Raw genomic sequence first — 27543 nt, 5'->3', positions numbered from 1 at the left:
AATTTTATATCAAAGTTTAGGTGGGTACAAAAGATATTTTCAAGAAAGTATCCAAATCATACAAGGGGAACATTGTGTAAATAATTAAAAAGGGGCCATTTTTGCAAAAAAAAAAATACTTTTTTAACTGCTGAGGTAATTCACTTATTAATGAAGGTCTATGGGATTTTTTTCTGCAAAGTTGAAGGGTAAATCTTCCACATAAGACTTACTAATTTAAATTTGACCCCCTATTTATTTAAATAATTGTATATAAAACTTTAAAAACAAATTTGCAAAAAAATATTTTTAGCGTTTTAAATAAGCACTATAAAATATTTTATTTTACAGACTAAGTTGCGCTATATTACCAGTATTAAGCAAAAAAAATTGGTCGAAAAATATTTAATATTTTTTGAGATATTAAATTTGTTTATTAAATGTTACTATATTTTCAATTGCAAAAACGCGGTTGTTGTCAAAGAAATATTCACCTGGTTAAGATCTCATTATTTTTATTTTTATGTATGTTTTTGATAAATGTATTGATAAATTCAAATTTCAATTAAACTCTCCTATAAAATGGCATTTGAAAATTATTCAAATTTGTTTATAATTTGTTTTTTTAATAACGTCGCGGGGACTAAGTATTTTGAAATGCCGTTTCGATAATTGGGTTCCTGGGAATTTTTTACTAATTAACAAAATTTTTTTGTCGTTTTTTCTTCTTCCTTTTTTTCTTGGAGTTATATTACTACGGGCCCTTTTAGGGTTGAATTTTATTAAGAATGTCGAATCTCTGAGTTGTAGATTCTATACCTAAAAATATTAAGATTTAACTAAAATCTTATGAATAAAATGTGGCTACTTACTGAGTTATAGGGTGTTTTATTTAAAAATTTAAAAATTATTGTTACCAAGTACTTTAAAACTATTTGACGTATCCTTATCATACATGGCAGAAAGTGTGGCTATTATACACCCTACTAAATTGTGATTAATAAACGTTTATAGCTAGTGCCAGAGACGTACGACAGGGGATAGTGAATGATTGACCCTTCCCAAATTCTACGCCACTGAGTGAATTACTATTTTAGCGAAATTTTTCGATTCTCCAATACTTTATATGTAAATAACTTTATTGGTATCGATAAAGTCATCAGTTTGAGAGATAATGAATCAAAATAAATATGCCGTTTCATTTTTAACGTCCAATATCTCGAAAACTAATGACTTAATCGTTACCAGTAAAGGGTATACTATTTACATAGAAAGTATTGAAGAATCGAAAAATTTCGCTAAAATAGTAATTCCCTCAGTGGCGTAGAATTTGGGAAAGGTCAACCATTAACTATTCCCTGTCGTACGCCTCTGGTAGTAGCTAGAAACTTTTATTTATCGCAGTTTATTAGACTGTATAGTACCCACACTTTCTGCCAAGTATAATAAAGATACGTCAAATAGTTTGAAAGTACTTGGTAAAAATAATTTTTCAATTTTTAAATAAAACACCCTGTAACTCAGTAAGTAGTCACATTTTATTTAAGTGATTTTAGTTAAATCTTAATATTTTTAGATCTAGAATCTACAACTTAGAGATTCGACATTCTTAATGAAACTTAACCCTAAAAGGGCCCGTAGTAATATAACTCCAAGAAAAAAAAGAAGAGGAAAAAAGACAAAAAATTTGTTAATTAGTGAAAAATTCCCAGAAACGCAATTATCGAAACGGCATTTCAAAATATGTAATCTCCGCGACGTTATTAACAAAACAAATTATAAACAAATTTGAATAATTTTCAAATGCCATTTTAGGGGGAAGTTTAATTGAAATTTGAATTTATTAATACATTTATCGAAAACATACATAAAAATAAAAATAATAAGATTTAATACAGGTGAATATTTTGGCAACAACCGCGTTTTTGCAATTGAAAATAGAGTAACACTTAATAAACAAATTCAATATCTCAAAAAATATTAAATATTTTTGGACCAATTTTTTTTTAATTAATACTGATAACATAGCGCAATTTTTCCTGTAAAATAAGATATTTTATAGTGCTTATTTAAAACGCTAAAAATAATTTTTTGCAAATTTGTTTTTAAAGTTTTATGTATAATTATTTAAATAAATAGGGGTCAAATTTAATTTAGTAAGTCTTATGTGAAAGATTTATCCTTCAACTTTGTAGAAAACAATCCTATAGACCTTCATTATTAATTAAATAACCTCAGCCGTTAAAAAAGTAATTTTTATGCAAAAATGACCCCTTTTTAATTATTTAAACAATGATCCCCTTGTATGATTTGGATACTTTCTTGAAAATACCTTTTGTACCCACCTAAACTTTGATATAAAATTTGTTTCAACCTGTACGAATTTACATTTTGATTTACATGTAGTGTAATTTTATTTTACTAGACTACTATTCTATTAGCTTCCTTGTCGGAAGCCGGCCTAAGCGAAAGAAGGTTACGATCGTTGTTTGTTGCACAGTAGTTGTTATGGACGAAACGTCAGAAATAAATAATTACAGATCAAGAAACCCCTAAACAAATATGCTATTCTACGTACAGTCGGAAGAATGAAAGAATACCCATGAACGATCACATCAATCACATATTTTGTATTTGCTGTTTTTTTTTTCATAAATAAAAAACGAGAGAGATAGATTATTAATAATCTGAATAATATGTGATTGATGTGATCGTTCATGGGTATTCTTTCATTTTTCTGACTTTACATAACTTTGGTGCAAGTAATTTTTCAATTTTTCGTTGCTGTTTTTTTTTTGTTCAATATTGATACTACATTAAAAAACATTAAAGTTTGAGCTATATTTACAGGTATTACTATAACACAAATTCAATAATAATTTGATTATTTTTCTGTTATTCAAAGCATAAATAAAACTGAAGTAGTCATACAACTTTATACAAAATGCATACAAAAATACTTTGGAAATCTTACTTCATTATAAAAGTTTTGCAAACAAACAGTTTTGTTATTGAATGCTATTTATATTTTACTGTGTATGTTTTTCTCATTGTTTTTTTAAAATTGAATGTGTAATTGAAATAAAGTTAAATGTTTTTGAAACCTAACATACAAAACATTGAATATTAAAACTGTCTAGAATACTACGAAAAAAGCATATTGTCAGATTAAACTAATGTTAGATTGTTACCCTCTGCTCAATGGAGGTTAGCTACTAAAATTGCAAACTCTTCTCCGTCTTCAGCTGTTCTTATTACCTGTTCAAAATTTAGCTCTATCCTCTATCTAGTCCTCTCTTTCCCTCCGATCTTTGCTTTCGTTATTAGTTGAGCTGAGCATATTGGTACTTATTGTCTCAGTATGTGGCTCAGTATTAAATATGATGTTTTTCTAACACTGTGCTGAAAAGGTCTCTTTCCTTGCCTATTCTATGCAGCACTTCTTCGTTTTAAGGTATACGATTCCATCAAGTCTTAAGTATTCGCAGGTAGATCCTCATTTCAAAGGCCTTCAATTTATTTACGGATGATTTTTAAGGGTCCAAAAGTGGTCGAATTTCGAGTTGTATTTGAGAGCCACTTAACAGTTTTTTTATTTTTTTTAAGAGTTTCTGACCTGTTCTATTCTCTATCTTATTAATACATCTAAAGTTAGGTAAGGTAAAGTTTTCATCCTAATAGCAACATTAATAATATTGAAAAATATTAAAAATATTACTAAAAGATTTTTACATGAAAACTTTTTGCTCCATTTCCCTGGTAACACCTCCATGGCTTCTAAAATTTGCAAGCCAGATGGATGCTGAAGCGAAGAATCTGGCTTGCAAATTTGAGAAGCCATGGAGGTGTTATCAGGGAAATGGACCAAAAAGTTTTCATTTAAAAATCTTTTAGTAATATTTTTAATATTTTTGAATATTATTAATGTTGCTATTAGGATTGAAAACTTTACCTTTCAGTTGCCAGATGACGCTAGTCACTTACTTCATACACGTCAGTTGCAATGCGGGGGTAAACTTTCATGGTTTGGTTCGAGCAGAGAGCAGCAGGCCTACGCCTCTCCGATGATGACTCCAATAAGAGTCGAAAATCGTCGACTCAGAGTGCTGGACTGCACTCCCTGTTCTAAGTGAAAAATAAGATTGTTTTGCCTTCGCATTGCAACTGAATAAAAATGGAATTTTTATTTTATTTTTATATTGGTCTTTTAGACCACGGCGCATCTGTAAAAATATTAGTACATTTGGACGTTGAGAGGTGACTCAAATTTTTTTGCATAAATTGCTTGAAAATAAATCAAATAATAATATTTGAGTTATCCTCCCTCTAAAAAAGGTCCGGAACATTGTTTAAATAATCAAAATGTCAAAAATTAAGGAAAAATTCGATTTTTTTCTTCGTTTTTTGATTATAACTTTAAAAGTATTCATTTCCAAGAAAAGTTGTACTGACATAAAAGTTGCGTAATTAAATTTTCTACAATATAGTATTGGTTAAAAATTTAAAAAATAGTCACCCTTGTTGCAAAATAGCAATAATTTCGAAAAAAACCTTATAAAAACAAGTATTCGCATTTTACGTTTTTCAACCATTTATGCTACACTTAGGACCTTCATGTTTCACCCAGAAAAACTACATGATACAGTAAAACAATACTGTAAATTTCATTAAGATCGGTTCAATAGATTTTGCAAAATAAATTTTGCAATCCAGCTTTCCCAAAAAAAATTCATTTTTTCAAAATGTTACAGGACTGAAAATAAAGCAGATAGCAAGTTGAATTTTTTTTGCGTATAGAAGTGTACTGTACCTTTCATTTGCAATTTTGCAAAATTAAAATCGATTAACACCACGGCGTCAGGAATTTTTTTAAATAAACTAATTATTGGTGCTACGCGCAGGACAGCGGATAGTTTGCTCTGATTGGGCATTCCAATGACCTTTGATAATGATTGATACATTTTAATTTTTATTACATTTTGATATAAATAAATAAATTTGTTTATTGCAAAATAAAAACACATACTCTGTCCTTTGAAATAACACTTTTATTAGCAAACACTTTCTTTGTTCATATATTTTAACTTAGAGAATAAAAGTTTATTATTTTTAAACATATGCAATTGTTTAAACAATATTTCAGAAACAATAATAAAATTAGATGGATTTTTGTGGAATTAAAATATTAAAATACAACAAAATGTAGAGTAAGAAAATAATATATTAGATAAAGATTGGAAGAAATTTTGGTGGAAATGAACTTGTGTGCATCAAACACCGCTGTACTGCGCGTAGCACCAAAAATTAATGTTTATTTAAAAAATTTCCTGACGCCGTGGTAATTAATCGATTTTAATTTTGCAAATTGCAAATGAAAGGTACAGTACACTTCTATAAGCAAAAAAAATTTCAACTTGCTATCTGCTTTATTTTCAGTCCTGTAACATTTTGAAAAAAATGAATTATTTTTGCGAAAGCTGAATTGGAAAATGTTTTTTGCAAAATCTATTAAAACGATCTTAATGAAATTCACAGTATTGTTTTACTGTATCATAAAGTTTTTCTGGGTGAAATACGAAGGTCCTAAGTGTAGCATAAATGGTTGAAAAACGTAAAATGCGAATACTTGTTTTTATAAGGTTTTTTTCGAAATTATTGCTATTTTGCAACAAGGGTGACTATTTTTTAAATTTTTAACCAATTCTATATTGTAGGAAATTTAATTACGCAACTTTTATGTCAGTACAACTTTTCTCGGAAATGAATACTTTTAAAATTATAATAAAAAAACTAAGAAAAAATATTTTGACATTTTGATTATTTAAACAATGTTCCGGACCTTTTTGAGAGGGAGGATAACTCAAATATTATTTTTTGATTTATTTTAAAGCAATTTCTGCAAAAAAATTTGAGTCACCTCTCAACGTCCATCTCAAAACAGATGCGCCCTGGACTATTTACTCCTTTCAGTAACTAGGTCCATTTTCTGTTGGAATTTACCAGCTGAACAGGCGGCGTCGTGAATTGTAAGTTTTTGAATTCCCTCTTGTCTTCTTCACTTCAGCATCCATCTGGCTTGCAAATTTTAGAAGCCATGGAGGTGTTACCAGGGAAGTGGACCAAAAAGTTTTCATTTAAAAATCTTTTGGTAATATTTTTAATATTTTTCAATATTATTAATGTTGCTATTAGGATGAAAACTTTACCTTACTTTTCAGTTGCCAGATGACGCTAGTCACCTACTCCATACACGTCAGTTGCAATGTGGGGATAAACTTTCATGGTTTGGTCACTTCGAGCCAGGGATGCCAGGTCTGGGGAGTGTTCCCCAGAACTGGGGAAAATTGATAAACTTTGGGACTGGGGAAAAACTTTTTTAAAATGACTAATATCTGGGGAAATCAAACTGGCTAAAATATGTTATTAAATTTAGTAAAAAATAGTTATTTTAGAAAGTCCAGTAATTATGTGAATTTTAAATGTTTTACAACGACAAGATCGTGGTGACTGATTCCACATAATACGCCACACTCAATACAGTTTGTTGAATTGTGACTACCGTGAACAATGATATTCCCTGGGGTTCCCTAAAAAAAAAACAGTTCTTGAACGGTTACGAGTATGCGCAGTAACGAGAAATGTGTAACTGCGCATAAATTTTCTTTATTGCGCCTGCGCGTAACGATTCAAGAACGGTTTTGTATCGAGTTGGAACAAACCTGATAAATCTGGGGAATTCTGTTGAAAATCTGGCGACTTTTAAAACACTATTTGGGGAAATAAATTTTTTGGGCCTGGCAACGCTGCTTCGAGCAGAGAGCAGCAGGCCTACGCCTCTCCGATGATGACTCCAATAAGAGTCGAAAATCGTCGATGCAGAGTGCTGGACTACGCTCCCTGTTCTAAGTGAAAAATAAGATTGTTTTGCCTTCGCATTGCAACTGAATAAAAATGTAATTTTTATTTTTACATCTATAGTTAATTTGACGTGCCCTATTTTAAACAAATAAACTATTCACTCAGATAAAGTATTCTAGACAGTTTTTATCTTATTTTTAATATTAAATTCCAAAACTAGAAATAATGTCTTATTTATATTGAATACGGTACATTAATGATCAAAAGAAATACGAGGAGAGAAGAAAAAATACGAAAAAGTAACTCCGCCTAAGTTAATGCCTCAATTATGATGAGCCCGTTATACAGGGTGTCCCGAAAAGATTGGTCATAAATTATACCACACATTCTGGGGTCAAAAATAGTTCGATTGAACCTAACTTACCTTAATACAAATGTGCTCATAAAAAAAGTTACAGCCCTTTGAAGTTACAAAATGAAAATCGATTTTTTTCAATATATCGAAAACTATTAGAGATTTTTTATTGAAAATGGACATAAGGCATTCTTGTCGCATGAACATATTAAAACAAAATTATTTTTATGAGGGTTTTGTTCCCTTAAGCCCCCCCAAACTTTTGTGTACGTTCCAATTAATTCATTATTGTGGTACCATTAGTTAAACACAACGTTTTTAAAACTTTTTTGCCTCTTAGTATTTTTTCTATAAGCGAGTTTTTATCGAGATGCGGCTTCTTTTTTAATATATTTACATACAAATTTTATGGGGGTTTTGTTCCTTTAAACCCCCAAATGTTTGTGTACGTTCCAATTAAACTATTATTGTGGTACCATTAGTTAAACCCAGTGTTTTTAAAACTTTTTTTGCGTCTTAGTCTTTTTTTGATAAGTCACCTTTTATCGAGATGTGGCTTCTTTTTCAAAATATACCCAAAAATGTACATTATAAATAAATTTTCAGATTATTAACAGCTCTCTATAATCGTACTTAACCATATACAGATATGTGGTGGATTCGACAAATATTCAAAATATCTCGATAAACACTGGTTTATAGAAAAAGTACTAGGAGGCAGAAAAGTTTTAAAAACATTGTGTTTATCTAATAGTGCAACAATAATAATTTAATTGGAACGCACACAAAAGTTTGGGGGGGTTTAAGGGAACAAAACCCCCATAAAATTTTTATGGGGTGCACAAATTTCACTTTAATTTTTTTTAAGATGTTGCTACTATAAGGGTGCCATATGTCCATTTTCAATAAAAAATCTCTAGGAGTTTTCGATATATGAAAAAAAAATCGATTTTCAGTTTGTAACTTCAAAGGGCTGTAACTTTTTTTGTGTGCACTATTGTATATAGGTAAGTGAGGTTCAATCAACCTATTTTTGACCCCAGAATCTGTGGTATAATTTATGACCAATCTTTTCGGGACACCCTGTACATATATGATCCCACCAATTTTTTTTATTTTCTTGCTCGATATTTTTTTCTTTGGAGGTTCTCGCTGCTATGATGACTTTCTTTATATTATTTTTTTTTTACGGTATGTAAGCCTTGTCCATAAAATTGTGAAAATTTTCAGTGACAGTAAAGCATGTTTCTATTCTATTGTATGAGTTAGTTTCTCAATATGACTCATTTGGATATCGTGCAGGATTTGTCACATTTACATAGTGTCAATTTTTTGTCGTAATCTGTTTTCTTTCTTTATATTTTTGTGCCACCATATTATACTGTTTAATTTGAATTACTGATATTCTCCTTGAAGATCTTCTTACCTGCATTTATTGTATATCAGTTCTACTTCATTTATTATTGCTCTGAGATATCTCTAGTTTACATCTTCTCATTTTTTTTTTCATTCCCGTCATCTCCTATAAACAAATCCACTGTTTGTCTCACCTATACACAGATATTTTGTTTTGTTCAAATGCATTGTCATTCGTTTTTTTTTATATTCTTCCTTTGGCTTTCTATGGCGTATTCTAAATCATTCTTGTAGTGAGCCAACCATCCTTCATATACATATTTGGAATAATCTTAGAGATAAAGTCTGTTTGACTCCCTCACTTTTGCCTATATGCATATTACCCCAGGCTGTGGGTGAAAAATAGGTCGATTTCAGGATATAATTCAGGAATTTTTGAAACCTATCAGGTGTTGTAAAGGACGATGCCAGGAATAACTTCTACTAAAATGTAACCAAAAATATTGTGCGCTTTTTTTTTAATTGCGATTTTCATTTGTTAAATTTGCAATTTTTATTGATTTTTAATTTTGTAGCTTAGGATATTGATTTTAGAAAAAAACTTTTTAATAGAAAGTTGTAGTAAATTAAAAAACCTACAATTTGAGCTATGGTATGTTTAATTTTGTTAATTGGTTATTGCAAAACAGCCTGCGAAAAGTCCAAAATGGCCGTTTTTTACAATTGCATTATTTATTGTACAAATAATTTTTTTATTTTTTAAAGCTTTAAAATGAAGATCTTTCAATTCCAAACGTAAAAAAAATTGTAAATCCAGATTAACGAATTTTTTGATTAGATATTATCAATTGTTTATCCCAAGAGGTCAAATGTCGAAGGCTATAACTTTTTGAAAAAAAATCTTATAGAGTTGGTGAAACATCTAGTTTCCTTCTAAAGATTTATACTTTCATATTCTGATGTAAATAAATGCGTAAAACATTTTTAAACCTCTAATTTTTGGGTTTGAAAATAAGGGGGCAAATTTCGTTATAAACATTTAGAGCTGAAGCGGCCCTGTACATCCTATGAGTTTTTAACTTACAGATTATTGTTGCTGAAGATGAAACAAAGATTTATAAAAAAATTAAAAATTTCTACGACCAACTGAAGCCGAGATAATTGTTTTTTTTTCTTAAGTCGCAGTGCCTTTATTTATAACAATTAAGAAATTATTTTACAGTCATTGACTAAAGAATGACTTATATTATCTTAAAATAAAAATTATTATAAAATATAATTACATTTAAATATTAAAAATTATTTTTAAAATCGGTGCTTTTGCGAGCGGCCGGATTTTGCAAATCGCCCGGCTTGCTTCAAATCCGCGCGGTCGGAAAATTTTTACGTAACTTGTATTAAATTTTGACAGAAAACAATTTAATAATATTACCATTATAATATACAGTCTATTTACTTTGTATTTGTTTTTCTTGATAAACTTTTATATGTGAAGTTTCATTTCTGAAGAAATATTATTACAAAAATGATACATGTATATGAAATATATAACTATATTTTTAATTTTTTCATTGTTATATAAATATAATAATAATGTTACTTCTTACTATAATATACAATATAAAACTTTTTCTTCTTGTAGTGACTATTCTTTTTGGATTTCACATATAAAAGTTTATCAAGAAAAACAAATACAGTGGTAAATAGACTGTATATTATAATGGTAATATTATTAAATTGTTTTCTGTCAAAATTTAATACAAGTTACGTAAAAATTTTCCGAGCGCGCGGATTTGAAGCGAGCCGGGCGATTTGCAAAATTCGGCCGCTTGCAAAAGCACCGATTTAAAAAATAATTTTTAATAATTAAATGTAACTATATTTTATAATAATTTTTATTTTTAGATAATATAAGTCTTTCTTTAGTCAATGACTGTAAAATAATTTCTTAATTGTTATAAATAAAGGCACTACGACTTAAGAAAAAAAAAACAATTATCTCGGCTTCAGTTGGTTGTGACATTTTGTTGTAAAACATTTTAATTTTTTTATAAATCTTCGTTTTGTCTTCAGCAACAATAATGGTAGGGGAGCCCAAGCGGGGATTTTTGCAGTTACTCGAGCGCGTCAGATTAGCATATGGGAGAAACCTGGTACCCTGCAGATGAACCTCTACCATATATTGGCTCTTAACACAGGGGAGTTCGTTAAGGGGGGCCCGAAAAAAAAATCTATCCTTAAAAATACTCGAAATTGTCAGATTAAGATAAGGTAAGTTAAGTACATGCAAAGGAGTGTATATTTCAAAAATCTGACGATTTGAGCAGGGGGTAAGGAAATGGGTGAGTCCCAAAGTTTCACAAGAAATAAGCGAATATGTCGCGAAATAAATGACAGATTGAAAAACTAAAAAATATGTGCTCAATATATTTTAAAAATCTATCGAATGATACCAAACACGACTTCCCACGGAGAGGGGTGGGGGGTAAATTTAATATTTTAAATACGAATCCCGCGATATTTCGCGAAATGAACATCAGATCGAAAAACAGTAAAATACACTTATTCGATACTTTTAAAAAATCTATCGAATGGCACCAAACACGACTCCCCAAGGAGGTGGGGTGGGGGGTTACTTTAAAATCTTAAATAGAAGCCCCCATTTTTTATTGCGGATTTGGATTCCTTACGTAAAAATAAGTAACTTTTATTCGAAACATTTTTTCGAATTATGGATAGATGGCGTTATAATCGGAAAAAACGATTATTGGAAATGGAAAATTAAATTAAAAAATGGCAAGCGCCCACTAAAATGGAAAATTTTACTTAACTTTTTTTGGTTTTAGGACCTACTCTTCACAACCCAATAGGTCCCCATAACGCTCGAGTGACTGCACATTTAGCATACTTTGCTCCCCTACCATAATCTGTAAGTTAGAAACTCATAGGATGTACAGCGCCGCTTCAGCTCTAAATGTTTATAACGAAATTTGCCCCCTTATTTTCAAACCCAAAAATTATCTCGGCTTCAGTTGATCGTAGAAATTTTTTATTTTTTTATAAATCTTTGTTTCATCTTCAGCAACAATAATCTGTAAGTTAAAAACTCATAGGATGTACAGGGCCGCTTCAGCTCGAAATGTTTATAACGAAACTTGCCCCCTTATTTTCAAATCCAAAAATTAGAGGTTTAAAAAAGTTTTACGCATTTATTTACATCAGAATATGAAAATATAACTCTTTAGAAGGAGATTGGATGTTTCACCAACTTTCTACGATTTTTTTCAAAAAGTTATAGCCTTCGACATTTGACCTCTTGGGATAAACAATTGATAATATCTAAGCAACAAATTCGTTAATCTGGCCTTACAATTATTTTTTATGTTTGTAATTGAAAGATCTTCATTTTAAAGCTATAAAAAATAAAAAAAAATTATTTGTACAATAAATAATGCAATTGTAAAAAACGGCCATTTTGGACCTTTCGCAGGCTGTTTTGCAATAACCAATTAACAAAATGAAACTTACCATAGCTCAAATTGTAGGTTTTTTAATATACTACAACTTTCTATTAAAAAGTTTTTCTCTAAAATCAATATCCTAAGCTACAAAATTAAAAATCAATAAAAATTGCAAATTTAACAAATGAAAATCGCAATTAAAAAAAAGCGCACAATATTTTTGGTTACATTTTAGTAGAAGTTATTCCTGGCATCGTCCTTTACAACATCTGATAGGTTTCAAAAATTCCTGAATTATATCACGTTTTTTCACCCACAGCCCGGGGTATATATGCCTGTAGTTACTTTATATCGAAGGTATTATTGTTTTTGTGAACTTTTTTTTAATACGTTTAAATTGTCTTTAATTTAAAATTTAATTTAATCGTTTAACTAAATATTTTAATGGAATTAATATAGAGGACACTTATTTCACTAAAATTGGAATTTAATATGACATTGTGTTTTAACAAATTGGTGTTTAACAAATTTTTGGCAAGTTGATCCACCGCTACCAGCCAGCCGCAAGTAAGGTAAAACAGCAAAAAAACCACACACGACTCCTTACTACTATCCACCTTTCCCTTCTTTCGACCTTTTGCTTCACTATATCTTAATACAGTTCTTGTAATACTAGACATTAAATTTATTTGATGGCTATTAAAATTGGCTACCTTAAAATTCTGCATTTTTGGTTCGTCCTGTAGTTACAATATTAGGTTAACTAAGGAAAAAATCTTTCAACATACGTAAAATTATAAAAACAATGATTTAACATTCTCCACTATCAAATGCAGAATGGGGAAGGCAAACACTGTGGACGTTATGTTACTTAATAATTCATAGTAACGATACATGAATATCACTATGTAGTAGTAATGGAACGTGATTTAACTACCAGTGATTCAGTCACCGTGATTTATAAATCACCGATAACTACCGTTCCTTGTTAACTTCGATAACAGTGATCAGTTACCAGATGTATCAGATAACAAGTTCACTGTCACCGTCTCATAAAACGTGTTTTATAATAAATATTATAATATTCTCTGTGAATATAATTTGGAGATCGGTGACTAATATTAATATTATTATCTACTGATATTTTTCTTTTTGACATAATAAATTTAAAATAATGTCACTAAAAGTATTAAATATTTTTTTCTTATATAGAAACATCTAAAGTTTATAAAAAGTAAAATTCTAGAGTTATTTTAATTTTATTTAAAGAGGAAGCGTTGTCAAGAAAATTTTATAATGCTTTAAATGGATTACTTTTATTAGTATTGTAAATTTATTATTATAAGTCAAATCTTCTAGTTGCGTTAGTTGAACATTTTCAATAGCAGTATGTTGTTTAGTCTATGATTACTGTGACTACCTGTTACTCTACATAAAAGAACGGTGTTCACGGTCACCGTTATTCCAAAATCACGGTGACAGATCACGGTGTGATTTGAAAATCACCACGTTCACTGTCACTACTGTGTAGCCCGGTCAATATAAACATACAAGGTTCACAGACCTTCAGACAAATGTTCATAAAAATATTGATTATTAAGGTAGCAATTTTTGTAATTTTTTAAATAACGAGTATTATATACAATATTATATTAGTATTACAAGAACTTACACGATGAATCATTGCCACCAGCTGAACTCTGAAATTTGGTTCTACTTAGAATATAGTTAGTTTTAGGACTTTAATCTTTTGGCACCGTATTCAGTAAACTAAGCTACGTATAGTTCTTGAGTATATACTTTAGGTAACAAGTCATATTATTGCTTATATTTTTTATATATTAATTCTTGTTCGGCGGATACAATAAATCAATAAAATACTCAGAAATAAGGAAAATCTAGAAAAAGATGAATTAAACATTATAACATTATAACAAGAACCATCTATTCTGAGCAATTTGCAGCTGAACTTATAACTAAGAATCAAGTCCCTAAAATGTTATGTGTATCCTGTATTACTACATGGATGTGAAACCTGGATCATGAAGGTTAACATGATGAACAAATTAGAAGCCTTCGAGGTGTGGTCATATCGTAGAATGCTCAGAATATCATGGGTTCAACAAATTTCAAACAAAAAGTCTTAAGAGTAGATCAAGGCGAAGGTGACTTAATGGAGATGATAAAAAAGACAACTTGAATGTCTGGGGCATATAATGAGAGGTAGCAGATACAGGATGCTGCAGTTAATACCCAATGGAAATATCGACGGAAAAAGAGGAAATTGGTCGGAAGAAATATTCATGGCTCCGAAACCTTCATCAATGGACTGGCTTATCAGCATATGAATTATTACATGCCGCGCAAGATCGAGAACAATATCGGCAAATTGTCATAGAAGCTACCCACGCCTAAAATTTTGGCACGGTACTTAAAGAAGAAGAAAACAAGAACCGGGGCAAGAGCCACGGAAATCTTAATTGAGCTAGTAGCAGCATAAGGACGAATGCGTTTACATATAAATCAAAATAAAACCATATTCATGGAAACTACCACAAACACAAGAGCAATGTGAATCAATGACCAAAACTTCGAAGTGGTCAAAGAGTTTATATATCTAGATACATATTGGTTAACCCCAATAATTACACACCAGTCATATTAATAATTGCAAACAAGTGTTATCTTGGTCTATCAAAGTACTTATTTAACAAACGTCTATCTCCAAGAACTGTAGAGAACACTGTTGTCCCCATTCTCACATATGGATCGGAGGCATGGACTCGAATCAAAACAGGTGAATCTCTGTTGATTTTTGAAAGCTGTCTGTGAGAACGAAATATGGAGACATAGATATAACTTCGAACTGCACAACATCTACAAGCATAAGTTTGGTGGAAAAGATATTACCACGATAATCATGCGAAACCGTCTGCAGTGGACAGAACCTGCAGCCTGGGCTCCGGAATCGACAAAAAAGAGTTTAACATCGCAACCGTTGGGAATGAGAAGACGGGTAGACCAGAGCTGAGGTGGATAGACGAGGTAACACAGGATGCTGAGAAGATCGGTGTTTCCACTGAAAAATCCAAGCAAGCTTGAAAGGTTGATTGGAAAGCTTGAGAAGGTGAGGCACTTTACGAGCTGTAGCAACATGATGATTATGATGATGAATGCACGTTTAACGTTTCAATTACACAAATACAAACCGTTGTGGCAGTCGAATTTATGGAAAAAGTAGGAGTGAAACGCCAAAATCATGGGTGGAAGATATAAAGAATTGTATTGCGTATCTAAAAATTGGTAGGACAAGCAAAATGAAGAATATAAAGTGTAACGTGGTATATAAAATAAAGGACCCTATGATTATAGTTAAATCATTATAAACAAATAAGATATCAATATTTTTAATAATTGGTTGTAATATTAGGTTATAGGCAAATTTATTTTTCGACTCATATTTGATTATTTTCCTTTTTGTATTTTCAGGACGTTACGTTAAGTAAATTAGGAGGATCCTTAGGTTTCAGTATTATAGGAGGTACAGATCATTCCAGTATTCCATTCGGATCCAAGGAACCGGGAATTTTCATCTCACATGTAAGTCAAGTTTTATTTTTCTTCTAATCTTATCGCATCTTCTTTTCTTGTAGTTACATTGATTCAATTAATTTTATCATCCACATTCGCAGAAGTAGAAATTAGGAGGGGAGTTAGACAAGGATGTGTTCTGTCGCCCCTGCTGTTAAATATTTACTCCGAATTTCTATTTAAAGAGGCACTGGATGTTTCCAAGGATAGAGTCAAGGTAAATGGCGTAAATATCAACAGCATCATATAAGCCGATGAAACGGTGTTGATTGCGTATTCCGACTTGGGTCTACAATGACTCATAGACAAGACCAACTCGACCTGTGAGCAATTTGGTATGAAAATAAACATTAAAAAAACATGGTAGCGGGTAGGAACTCCTTTAGAGTCCTTTGGATTCAATCTATACAGTCTAAACCATGAGAGTGTAAAGCTATTGTATAAAAAACGTTTAGACGAAAAATTAGAAAGTGGTAGTTTTGAAAATACCGAAGAACACTACGAACACATCAAAAAGTCCAGTCATTTGGCAGCAGAAGAAGCACTGGGGAAATGTGACGAAAACCATAAAGGAATAAAACCGTACTCGTGGGATGAAGAAGTAGAAAAGGAAATTACAGATAAACGTCGGAAATACCAAACGTTCCTATCAACAAAAACAGACAACGATAAAATAATTTACAAAGAAGCCCAAGCCAAAGTAAAAAAGAAGATAACTCAAAAAAGAACGAATCATGGGAAAAGAGCTGCCAAAAAATCAACACTTACTTAGGAGGTAGAAGAAGCACAGATAGTTGAAGATTAATTAAAAATATGAGAACTAATAAGAAAAAAGACGTTATATAACCAATAACAACGGAAAAATGGGAAGAATATTTCAAAAAATTACTAACAGAACAAAGACCAGAATTTGTTAACATAGAAGAAAACACGATAGGTATACATATAAATTCATCACCATTACAAATAAGTAAATCAGAGATGGAAGAAATAACCAAATCCCTGAAAAATGGAAAATCCCCTGGTCCTAGTGACATCCCTGCAGAATTAGTGAAAGCCGGCACAGACAAACTCCAAGAACAGCTAAGAAAACTCTTCCAAGATTGCTTAAATGGTGCCGAATTACCAAAAGAATGGAAATTATCTATCATGTCAACAATCCACAAAAAGGGCAGCAAGGATCAATGTGAAAATTACAGAGGAATTGCGGTAAACAGCACAATAAGTAGGATGTATGGGAAACTTATTAAGAACAAAATAGAAAATGATTATAGATATTACGAAGCAGAGGAGCAAGCTGGCTTTGGAGCTGGGCGGTCCACAGTAGACCACCTGTACTCTATTACGCAAGTTATTGAGAAAAAAACAGCCGTCAATAAAGAAGTTCACCTGGTATACGTAGACTTACAAAAAGCATATGACAGTGTGCCCCCCAGCAAACTATGGTCAACCCTACATCAAACCAACATTAAACATGGTCTTATCAAAGCAGTCCAAAGTCTGTATAATGGAACGACTGCAAAAATTAAAACTGAATCAAGGATGTCTGAGGGATTTAAGGTCACGAAAGGATTGAAGCAGGGCTGTTGTATTTGGCCTATCCTTTTTAAAATTTATCTGGAACAAGCACTCAAGCTGTGGAAAATAAAATCTAATGGCATGGGAATCCCTCTCAATGACGACACAACACTATACACTTTATGTTTACTATGATGACCAAATTTTGATTGCTCAAGATCATGACGACTTAAGTTACATGACGCGGAAGCTAATAGAAGAATATAACAAATGGGGTCTCGAAGTCAACATTAAGAAAACTGAAACCATGTGTATTGGAGGAACAAAGCAGTCCATTACATTAGACGATGGGGTAGAAATGAAACACTGCGATGAATACAAGTACCTGGGCATGAAGATAACTCCAGATGGAACACTCGATGCTGCTATAAAAGACAGAAACATACAGGGTAGAAAAGCCATATCCATGATGAACGGCATTCTGTGGGACCAGACAATATCTAAAGCGAACAAACAGCTCATATACAATAGCATACTTAAAAGTATAATCACATATGGCAGTGAAGTTTGGCCACTGAAACAAAGAGCGCAGAAAATGTTACTAGTAACAGAAATGGACTTTTGGAGAAGAGCAGCAGGCAAATCAAGAAGAGATCGGATATCGAACGAGAGAATACGAGAAATGATGGGAGTAACACATACAATAATTGATGACATAAAAACAAAACAACTGGTATGGTACGGCCATGTACAGAGAATGCCAGATGACAGGATCCCTAAACAGATTTTGGCATGGACACCACAAGGGAGAAGAAAAAGAGGAAGGCCGAGAAGAAGCTGGAGGGAGGGAATTGAAAAAGAACTAGAGGAAAGAGAAATCTCTTCAGGTCTATGGTTAAACAGAGAAGAATGGCGGTTAGGAGTCGGAAGGCGTCGGAGAACGCTGTAAACCGATAGTAGTAGTATAAACATTAAAAAACCAAAGTGATGTCAATCCGAAAAATCAAAACGTACCTCAACCTTGCACAATAAATGGGTACATTCTAGAACAAGTCAATAGATTTAAGTACCTGGGATGTTGGATCGATAGCAGCCTAAATCCTGATCAAGAAATAAGATCGAGAATAGAACAGGCCAGAAAATCTTTCGAAAAAATCAAAAAAATACTTTGTGATCCTCGAATAAAACTCGAAATCCGACTACGTTTATCAAAATGCTACGTCTGGTCGACTCTTCTCTATGCAGTTGAGACATGAACCTTAAAACATCAACCGTAAATAAATTGGAGGCCTTTGAAATGTGGATCTACCGGAGAATCCTCAAAATTTCATGGACGTCGCATACCTCAAACGAAGAAGTGCTGCATAGAATAGGCAAGGAAAGACAACTTTTCAATGAAGTGAAAGTTAGAAAAACATCATATCTAGGCCACATACTGAGAAATAATGAGTACCAATATGCTGAACTTATAGTGAAAGGAAGGACCGAGAGAAAGAGAGGACTGGGAAGGAAAAGACTATCGTGGCTCAGAAACATCCGACAATGGACAGGGCTAAATTTTGAACAGCTAATGAGAACAGCTGAAGACAGAGAAGAGTTTGCAATTGTAGTAGCCAACTTCCACTGAGGAGAGGGCACTTTAAGAAGAAGAAGAAGAGAATTAACTTTAGCAACTGAGCGCTGCATTACCACAGCTTTTGGCCGTGTTCCATTCAACTGATTGTTCCATTATTACCCTCAGGGCCGGTTGTTCGAACGCTAATCAACAATGATCACTATCAAATATTTAATTACTGTCAAAACTGTCAATGTCAACTTTGGTTGTGTTGCTGAAAACATAATTGATTATAATTATGAGATTAGTTAATCAATTAACATAACAATTATTAACATAATTGATTAACTAATTTCATAATTGTAATCCATAATTATGTTTTCAGCAACCCAAACAAAGTTGACATTGACAGTTGGTGACAGTAATTAAATATTTGATAGTGATCATTGTTGATTAGCGTGGGAACAGCCGGCCCTTACAGTATTAATGTGGTCTATGCAGGAGGATTCTGGTCTAAAACCTGCTTGATTGGCTCGAAATTCAACCTTGTTCGTTAATCTTTTATGTATGATGGTCGTGAAAATTTTATTTATGACGGTAAGCAAGGTTATTCCTCTTCAATTTTTGCACAGTGTGAGTTTGCCCTTCTTTGGAAGCTTAATAATGTTACCTTTTTTCCAGCCCGCTGGGATGCGGTTTGTTTCCCACACCTCTAGGATTATGGGGAGCAAAAGTTCAGCGGTTAGATGCAGATCAGTTTTAAGTAATTCGGCAGCAATGTTATCGATTCCCGGGACCTGTTATTTCTCAGAGATTTGATTGCTGTTATTATCTCCGTTTTGGAAGGGGACTCGCAAGATATATGGAAGTCTATATTCTGCGGGTTTTCGACAATTTCATCTGCGTTATCCCTAGGCGTGCCTAGTATCTCCTGAAAGTGCTCTTTTCCATCTCTCTACTTGGTCATTCGTTGTAGTAAGTAATTCACCTGTCTTGGATCTTACAATGTTCGAACAGTTGGGCCCATTTTTTGTTAATCGTCTAGTAATTTGGTATAGCTCTCTAGTCCTGTTGGGTTGTGCAGCTGCTTCTTTTGCCAGTTCTTCAGCCCACTTTCTGTTGTCTCTTCTTGCATTCCTTTTAACTGCTTTATTTAGTGTTCCATATTCTTGTTGTCGGTTCACTCTTCCTTCTACAGTTCTTGCTTGCAATATGTCTTTTTTTAGTTGTTTTCTTTCCTCGATCAGATTCCAAGTTTCATCTGATATCCATTCCTTTCTATTTTTCTCTTTTTTACCCAGGTTGTCTTCAGCTAGGACATTTTTTGATGAGAGGGCAAAAATACTCATTATTACAACTTATATAAGGCAAAATTCAAGGAAAGCGAAATGTGGGCAGACAAAGAATATCCTGGCTTCAAAACTTGGGAACGGTTTGAATGCAGTAGTGCACAACTAATTAGAGCGGCGATTTAGTAACAGGATCCTCATAGCCATGATGATTTCCAACCTTAGATAGAAGATGGAACTTGAAGAAGAATATTAGAAGTCCAATCCAACTACTAGAAAGTAGTTCCAATTCCAGTTATATTAATTACAAAAATAAAATGACTCAAGGAAATAACTTACTAAGAATTATTTTTTATTGTAGTTGGTTCCTGGTGGTATAGCTGCTAAAAGTGGTAAACTCAAAGTTGGTGACAGAATTTTAAAAGTCAATGGCACAGACGTCACTCATGCTACCCATCAAGAAGCTGTTATGGAGCTTCTAAGACCTGGAGATCAAATTTCGCTTACAATTAGGCACGATCCATTGCCCGAAGGATATCAGGTAAATAAAACTTTAGTATTGATTTTAATAAAAATGGGATATAATCCGAAATTTCAATGAAATATAAAAAATCTGTAGTTCCAGTCTTTACAGGCGTTATTTTTATCTAAAAAATAGCATCCTATTTGTTATAAGTTATTATTTTCAATTTGTTGGGTCTGTTAAAAATTAATATGTTATATTATTTTTTACAAGCAACTTATGATCTCATACGTTAGCCCAAGGGTAAGTTAGTAAAATAACTTCAATAATTAACGTAGACATTGTTTATTTCTGCCTGTTTGAATGTATTTTAATTTTGTGAATTGCTGTTACTATTTTTGGTATATAGATTTTTTTGTGGTTATTTTTGATAATTTTCATATTTTTTTACAATTATTATTGTATCAATAATTGATTCTAATTATTAGCTTATTAATATGACTATAACCGTAATCTTAGCAACCTTAACATACATAATGCAACGGTGCTGTCTTCTTCACACTGTTACATGATAGGGAAATAAGGAGAATTCAAAAAACTAAACTACTTTGAAAAGTAGTGCTGTAGGAAAATGCACAGTCGTAATGGACGGATAGAGGAATGTAGATGTTACAACGATCAAAAAATATGTGAATTGAAAAACTATTAAAATTAGGAAACTTCAGTATTTGGATCCTACAGAGATGGGAGGACAAAAATATGCAATGTAGTACACATAATGATACATTATAACGACCAAAACAAGATCAGGCCCCACGTTGGGCGCCAGAAATTATAACTGCCAGAAATCCAAGAAAATCAGGCTCCATGCTTGGGAGCCAGAAAGTATAACGATAATTTTCCCTATGCGGACAAAGTGAGTTTGGGTGGTAGGAATAAGCCTGATAAGAAAACTATTCGAAGTCCAAGTCATTAATTTTTGTCATTGTCATAACGCTCTTGTAAACCAGTACATTGTCTTGGAAAAACAACAATTTTTTCTTCTGCATATGGAGAAGTTTCTCATTTAGTTGCTGCTTCAATGTGTCCGATAATGCACAATAATATTGGCTGTTGATAGTTTTACATTTTTCAAGATAGTCAAATAAAGTTAATCTTTTGCAATTCCAAAATACAGTTGCCATAACCATTCCGTCTCACTGAGGCACTCTTGGCTGATTTGGAGCTCTTTTGTCGGCTTCAGTCTACTGCCTTGCGTTTATTCTGTTCTTTAGTGTGTAGTAGTGGATTCAAGTTTCTTCAATACTTACCAGTTGCATTTCATAAGATCCAAACACTGCTGAGAAGTGGTCACATGATCATGTTTTTGGTCAATTGCCAGTAAATGCGGCACTCATCGACAGAATAATTTTTTCATATTCAAAACTGTTCATTTTACGGTCTAACTGCATCTGAGAGCCGTCCAGTACATGGTTCATTGAATGTGGATATACGGCCACTGCGAAATTTACAGAACCATAATTTTTCAGTGTAGTCTGAACAAGCGTTAGTTCCAGCTTAGTCCTGCTTTTCTTTTGTTTCTTACGCCGTTTTATTTCTCAAATAGTAATAGTTAATGACAAAAGCAAACTCTTTTTCTCCATATGCGTCATTTTTACGAATATGTCAAATTTATACAGTTGTCAAAAATACACTAATGGTTGCGTCGAGCTAAAATTTGACGTGCATGCCTAAAAAGGATAAACTTTAAGAAATAAGTTCTTTATGATACCACCAAATATAACTATTTTTATCATGTATATGTAATTTGCCGATTTCTCCCAAAAATTATTACATAAATCTGATTTTGTTTAATTTCCTGGTATTTTAAAATTGGTTTTATCACCTCTTGTTCGTTACAGTACTTGTTGGACACAGGGGTTTGTCCTGAGTACAGACGATTAAAGTTACCTCGTATATGTACAACTAAACCAAGTTTGGAACATATCTCTTCGAACGACATTACTTCTTTGCAGAGCTTTTCCCACTGTAATTAAAACAGCAATCTTGCTTTACCTTATATTACCCTTTATACCACTTGCGGTGAACGGTAAACATTAAAATTAATTAACAACGGACAAAGATCGTGGTGTTTTGGAGAATAATAGGGCACAATGGACCATAAACTGATGTTTACGATCTAGGAAACGTCGCAAACTTTATGTTTGTGATATCGTAATGATGAAAATTGCTTTTTCTGTTACTAATAGCCAAAGAAGTGGGTTGTTGCTTTCTTTATTCAAATCGAAATTATGTACGGTGAATTGTTTGTTCGCGTGTCCCATCTCGTTAGGATGATTAAGATAAATTGTGGAAATATTGCTGTGCTGTGTATTATTTTTCGCAGCTATTAGTAACTGAACCGATTAATATATTCACGTAACTCGAAAATGTTTCTACAATACCATACTTTAAAAATTTACAGTAAAAAGCAAAAAAATTTTAGAGTAAAATTTTTTGCTTAATGTAAGATTTTTAAAATAAAAACTTTCAATAATTATTTTGTAACCCTTAGCTCCTTCTTTCTGACACCGTATCGCTCTTTTCACACACTATGCGATCGCTAGAACGCACGATGACATTCCAATGGTGTATCAAACATTTAGGCGAGCGGGAGATACCCCTAAGATGACAAGGTGACCCCCTACTGACCACGGAGAGGTGAATGGCTAATTTTATTCGTACTTTATATTTTTGAAGGTGCTGAAAACGAAAATGAGGTTTATTTTGAATTTTATGTGGGTAAACATTGTCAAAATCGCAATTTTAACCTACAAATAAAATAAAATGAAATCACGTTTTTTTGCGTTTACCTCGCTACAACTCTGTTCCCTTTTAATATTTTTTCTGAAATTTTTACAGTATATATTTCTCATATCTCTTAAGAGAATGGTACTTACTTCAAGCTTTCAGTCTTATTCTAGTAAAAGTTATGAATTTTTTAAAGTGAAAGGTGCAGATTTCTGAATTGCAAAGTTCAATCGCAAAAGTTGAGCGACGAAGTTTGAAATTTAGCTTTTTAATCACGTGTATGTTAAAGTATAGAGTACAAAGAAGTTTTTTGGAAAGTTTTAGATCAAAATGTTTTATAGAAAAAAATAGTGCAACTTTTATTATCGACGTTAGAAATCCCCAATATAACGGTTATTTTTCGAGATACTGACCATGGGTGGTGAATGGCAAATTTTGGTCTTAGATTATGTTTCTGACGGTGCTGAAAACGAAAATGAAATTTATTTCAAATTTTAGGTGGGGGAATATTGTCAAAATCGCAGTTTTACCATAAAAATAAAAAAAAGTGAAATCACGTTTTTTTGCGTTTAACTCACTACAATTCTGGTCGATTTTAATATTTTTTTCTAAGGTTTGTACATTATACGTTGCTCACTTTTTTGAAGACAACGGTATCTGTTTTAACTTTTTTTTGTCTTATTCTAGTAAAAGTTATGAATTTTTTAATGTACAAGGTGCAGATTCGTGAATTGCAAAGTTTAATCGCAAAAGTTGAGAGGCAAAATTTAAAATTTATCTTATTAATCACGTCTATGTTAAAACATAGAGTATAAAGAAGTTTTCTGGAAAGTTTTAGTTACAAATGTTTAATAGAAAAAAAATGGCGCAACTTTTAATATAGACGTTATACATTCCCAAAATAACACTTATTTTTCGAGATACTGACCATGGGAGGTGAATGGCTAATTTTGGTCTTATTTTATGTTTTGGATGGTGCTGACAATGGAAAAGTGGCTTATTTTGAATTTTATGTGAGGAAACATTGTCAAAATCGCAACTTTAACCTAAAAATGAAAAAAAAAGTGAAGTCACGAATTTTTACGTTTAACTCACTACAACTCTATTCCATTTTAATATTTTTTTCCAAAATTTCTACAGCATATATTTCTCACCTTTCTGAAGACTATGAAAGTAACTGTAGTCTTTCAGTATTTTTTTATAAAAGATATGAATTTTTAAAAATAAAAGGTGCAGATTCGTGAATTGCAGAGTTAAATCGCAAAAATTAAGTGACAAAATTTAAAATTTATCTATTTGATTTCGTTTATGTTAAACCATAGAGTTTAAAGAAGTTTTATGGGGAGTTTTAGGTCTAGATATGTTACAGAAAAAATATGGTGCCACTTTTAATTTTAAGAAAAACGTAGTTTAACTTTTTTTTATTTTTAGGGCAAAATTGCGATTTTGACAATGTTCCTCCACTTAAAGTTCAAAATAAACTTGATTTTCGTTTTCAGCACCATCAAAAACATAAAGTAAGACCAAAATTAGCCATTCACCACCAATGATCAGTATCTCGAAAAGTTAGCGTTATTTTGGGGATTTATAACATAGATGTTAAACGTTACACCATTTGTTTTCTATAAAACATTTTGATCGAGAACTTTCCAGAAAACTTCTACTCATGTTTTACTTTTGAATTTGATTTAAAATCTATATTACAAATTTTGTCAGTCAAATTTCACGATTAAACTTTGCAATTCACGAATGTGCACCTTGTACTTTAAAAGATTCATAACTTTTACTAGAATAAGACTAGAAGCTTAAAGCAGAAACCATTGTCTTCAAAAATGTGAGCGATATAATAGTGTACAAACTTTAGAAAAAAATATTAAAACGGACCAGAGTTGTAGCGAGCTAAACGCAAAAAAACGTGATTTCATTTTTTTTTATTTTTAGGGTACAATTGCAATTTTGACAATATTCCCCCACCTAAAATTTAAAACAAATTTCATTTTCGTTTTTGTCACGGTCAAAAACATAATCTAATACCAAAATTAGCCATTCTTCACCCATGGTCAGTATCTCGAAAAATAAGCGTTATATTGAGGATTTCTAATGTCGACATTAAAAGTTGCACTATTTTTTTTTTCTATAAAACATTTTGATCTAAAACTTACTAGAAAACTTCTTTGTACTCTCTACTTTAACATAAACGCAATTAAGAAGCTAAATTTTAAACTTCGTCACACAACTTTTGCGATTAAACTTTGCAATGCACAAATCCGCACCTTTTCGTTTGAAAAATCCATAACCTTTATCAGGATAAGAATAAAAGCTTGAAACAGGTACCGTTGTCTTCAGAAATGTTAGAGCTATATACTGTAAAAATTTCAGAAAAAAATATTGAAATGGAACAGAGGTGTAGCGAGGTAAACGCAAAAAAACGTGATTTCATTTTTTTTATTTTTAGGTTAAAATTGCGATTTTGACAATGTTCCCCCACATAAAATTCAAAATAAACTTCATTTTCGTTTTCAGCACCCTCGAAAATATAAAGTATGAATAAAATTAGCCATTCACCCCTCCGTGGTCAGTATCTCGAAAACTAAGTGCTTTTTTGAGGGTGTCCCGCTCGTGTAATTCCCATGACAACTTTCATATTACAGCGAACGTTCCAACCGCCGCGCGCCGTGTAATGAGAAAGGTACCATTGGATTGTTCTAGCAACTATTGGAATGCCATCGTGCTTTCTAACCCTCGCACGTTTCAAATTCTTAGTGTGTGAAAGGAGCGTTACTCATTCAAATTGGGTCAAACTAGAAATTAGTATGGATTTATCGTTAATTCTTTGCTTTAGCTCTACAGCACTTGCTAGTTTAGTTTTATAAATTCTACTTTTCAGTTATCCCCAATCTGTAGGATTCAAATCGGGTGAACGAGGAGGTATTAAATACTACTTAATCTACCAATCTATCGTCCGGAAAATGTCTGATCTAAATAAAGCCGACCATACATTTAGTTTTTGTGGTCTTTGAGTTTATAAAAATATGTGGCTTAGATTGTAAAACGTCTTATGTCAAATAAGATATGATCGATTTGGTTTTTGATGTTTCTATCTGGTAGTATCTAGGTTGGTTTAAAGAAATTCTTATAATCAGTCACAAGAGTAGAACAGTCTGTGGTGCCAATAATATTTTTTCTCTCAATCTTTGATGTCAAATTAATTAAAATATACACAAATTTATTTTCTCAAAACTGAATAATTCTTTTGTTTTTTTAGGAATTGTTTATTGAAAAAACAGATAACGAAAAACTTGGCATGCACATAAAGGGCGGTCTTCAGGGTCAGCGAGGTAATCCTCTGGACAGATCGGACGAAGGTATTTTCGTATCGAAAATCAACTCTGTGGGGGCAGCAAGGCGAGATGGAAGACTCAAAGCTGGCATGAGATTATTAGAAGTTAATGGAAAATCATTATTAGGTACGTATATCTTCATATTACACGCACTAGGTAACTAGATATTGTAACGGTTATCTCTATTAGATACCAGACTCAGTAAAACACAAGTTTAATTTAAATAAAAATGTATCCTTAATAAATAGGCAACAGAGTAAAATTATTCGTACAATACATAAGAAAAAGTAATTGAAACGAAAATACGATGTGTATTTTTACTGGATTCTTGTTTGGTCAATACTCGATCTGGTACGGAACGGGACGACCAATCAATACTTGGCCGCCGCAGCAGGACGGTTTGGGCTTAAATCAACACTTTAAGAGCCCAGTTTGGGAGCCCCTACTAAATTAATACTTTAGCACAGGTGTTTAACCTTGTCAATACATTTCGTTCAATGGAGTTGGTACTACATCAACACTTTGGTAGAACTCGACTTTACGTTGTGGCTAACGTCGTGGTTTAACATCTCCATCGCGCATCGAATGGAAGTGGTAGGTAGTGGGAATGCTTGTGTACGGAGCGTCGCGTGGGCGCTATAGTTACAATATTTTCGAAATTTTATAATCGTTGAAAAGATATACATCTTCCTATGTATCCATTAACCAACAATAGAATGTATCCGTTTTCAAATTTACAGTGTTCTTTTTTTTGAAGGTGCAACTCATCAGGAAGCTGTTAATGCTTTAAGAGCTTGCGGAAACATGATTCACATGGTAGTTTGCAAAGGATATGATAAAGGTGATATAGACAGAGCAGTCCATGAGGGCAGATTGACAAGAGGAGGGTCCGTTAGCAGTCGTTCGCAGAGCGTTAGCTCTTTAGACGTACCAGAAGACGACCTACAGGTGAGCAAAAAGAATATTATTTCTATATTTTTTTAAATA

General features: G+C 32.3%; 1 protein-coding gene across 7 annotated transcripts in view; it reads left to right on the top strand.

Moving 5' to 3' along the window:
- The window catches only part of LOC126880627 (protein lap4-like), a 506864-nt gene that overhangs the window by 420459 nt on the left and 58862 nt on the right, over positions 1-27543 (top strand). For all 7 annotated transcript variants that reach the window (XR_007696657.1, XM_050644639.1, XM_050644640.1 and 4 more), the window contains 4 exons: positions 15499-15609; positions 20324-20503; positions 26481-26682; positions 27314-27504. Coding sequence is in view for 6 of the 7 variants with exons in the window: in XM_050644639.1 (XP_050500596.1) it covers positions 15499-15609; positions 20324-20503; positions 26481-26682; positions 27314-27504 (684 nt within the window). In the remaining variant the exon portion in view is untranslated. The remainder of the gene's footprint in view (positions 1-15498; positions 15610-20323; positions 20504-26480; positions 26683-27313; positions 27505-27543) is intronic.

This window comes from Diabrotica virgifera, chromosome 2 (genome assembly GCF_917563875.1).
Source record: "Diabrotica virgifera virgifera chromosome 2, PGI_DIABVI_V3a".
Lineage (NCBI taxonomy): Eukaryota > Metazoa > Arthropoda > Insecta > Coleoptera > Chrysomelidae > Diabrotica > Diabrotica virgifera.
This window is presented reverse-complemented; position numbering and strand designations above follow the sequence as displayed.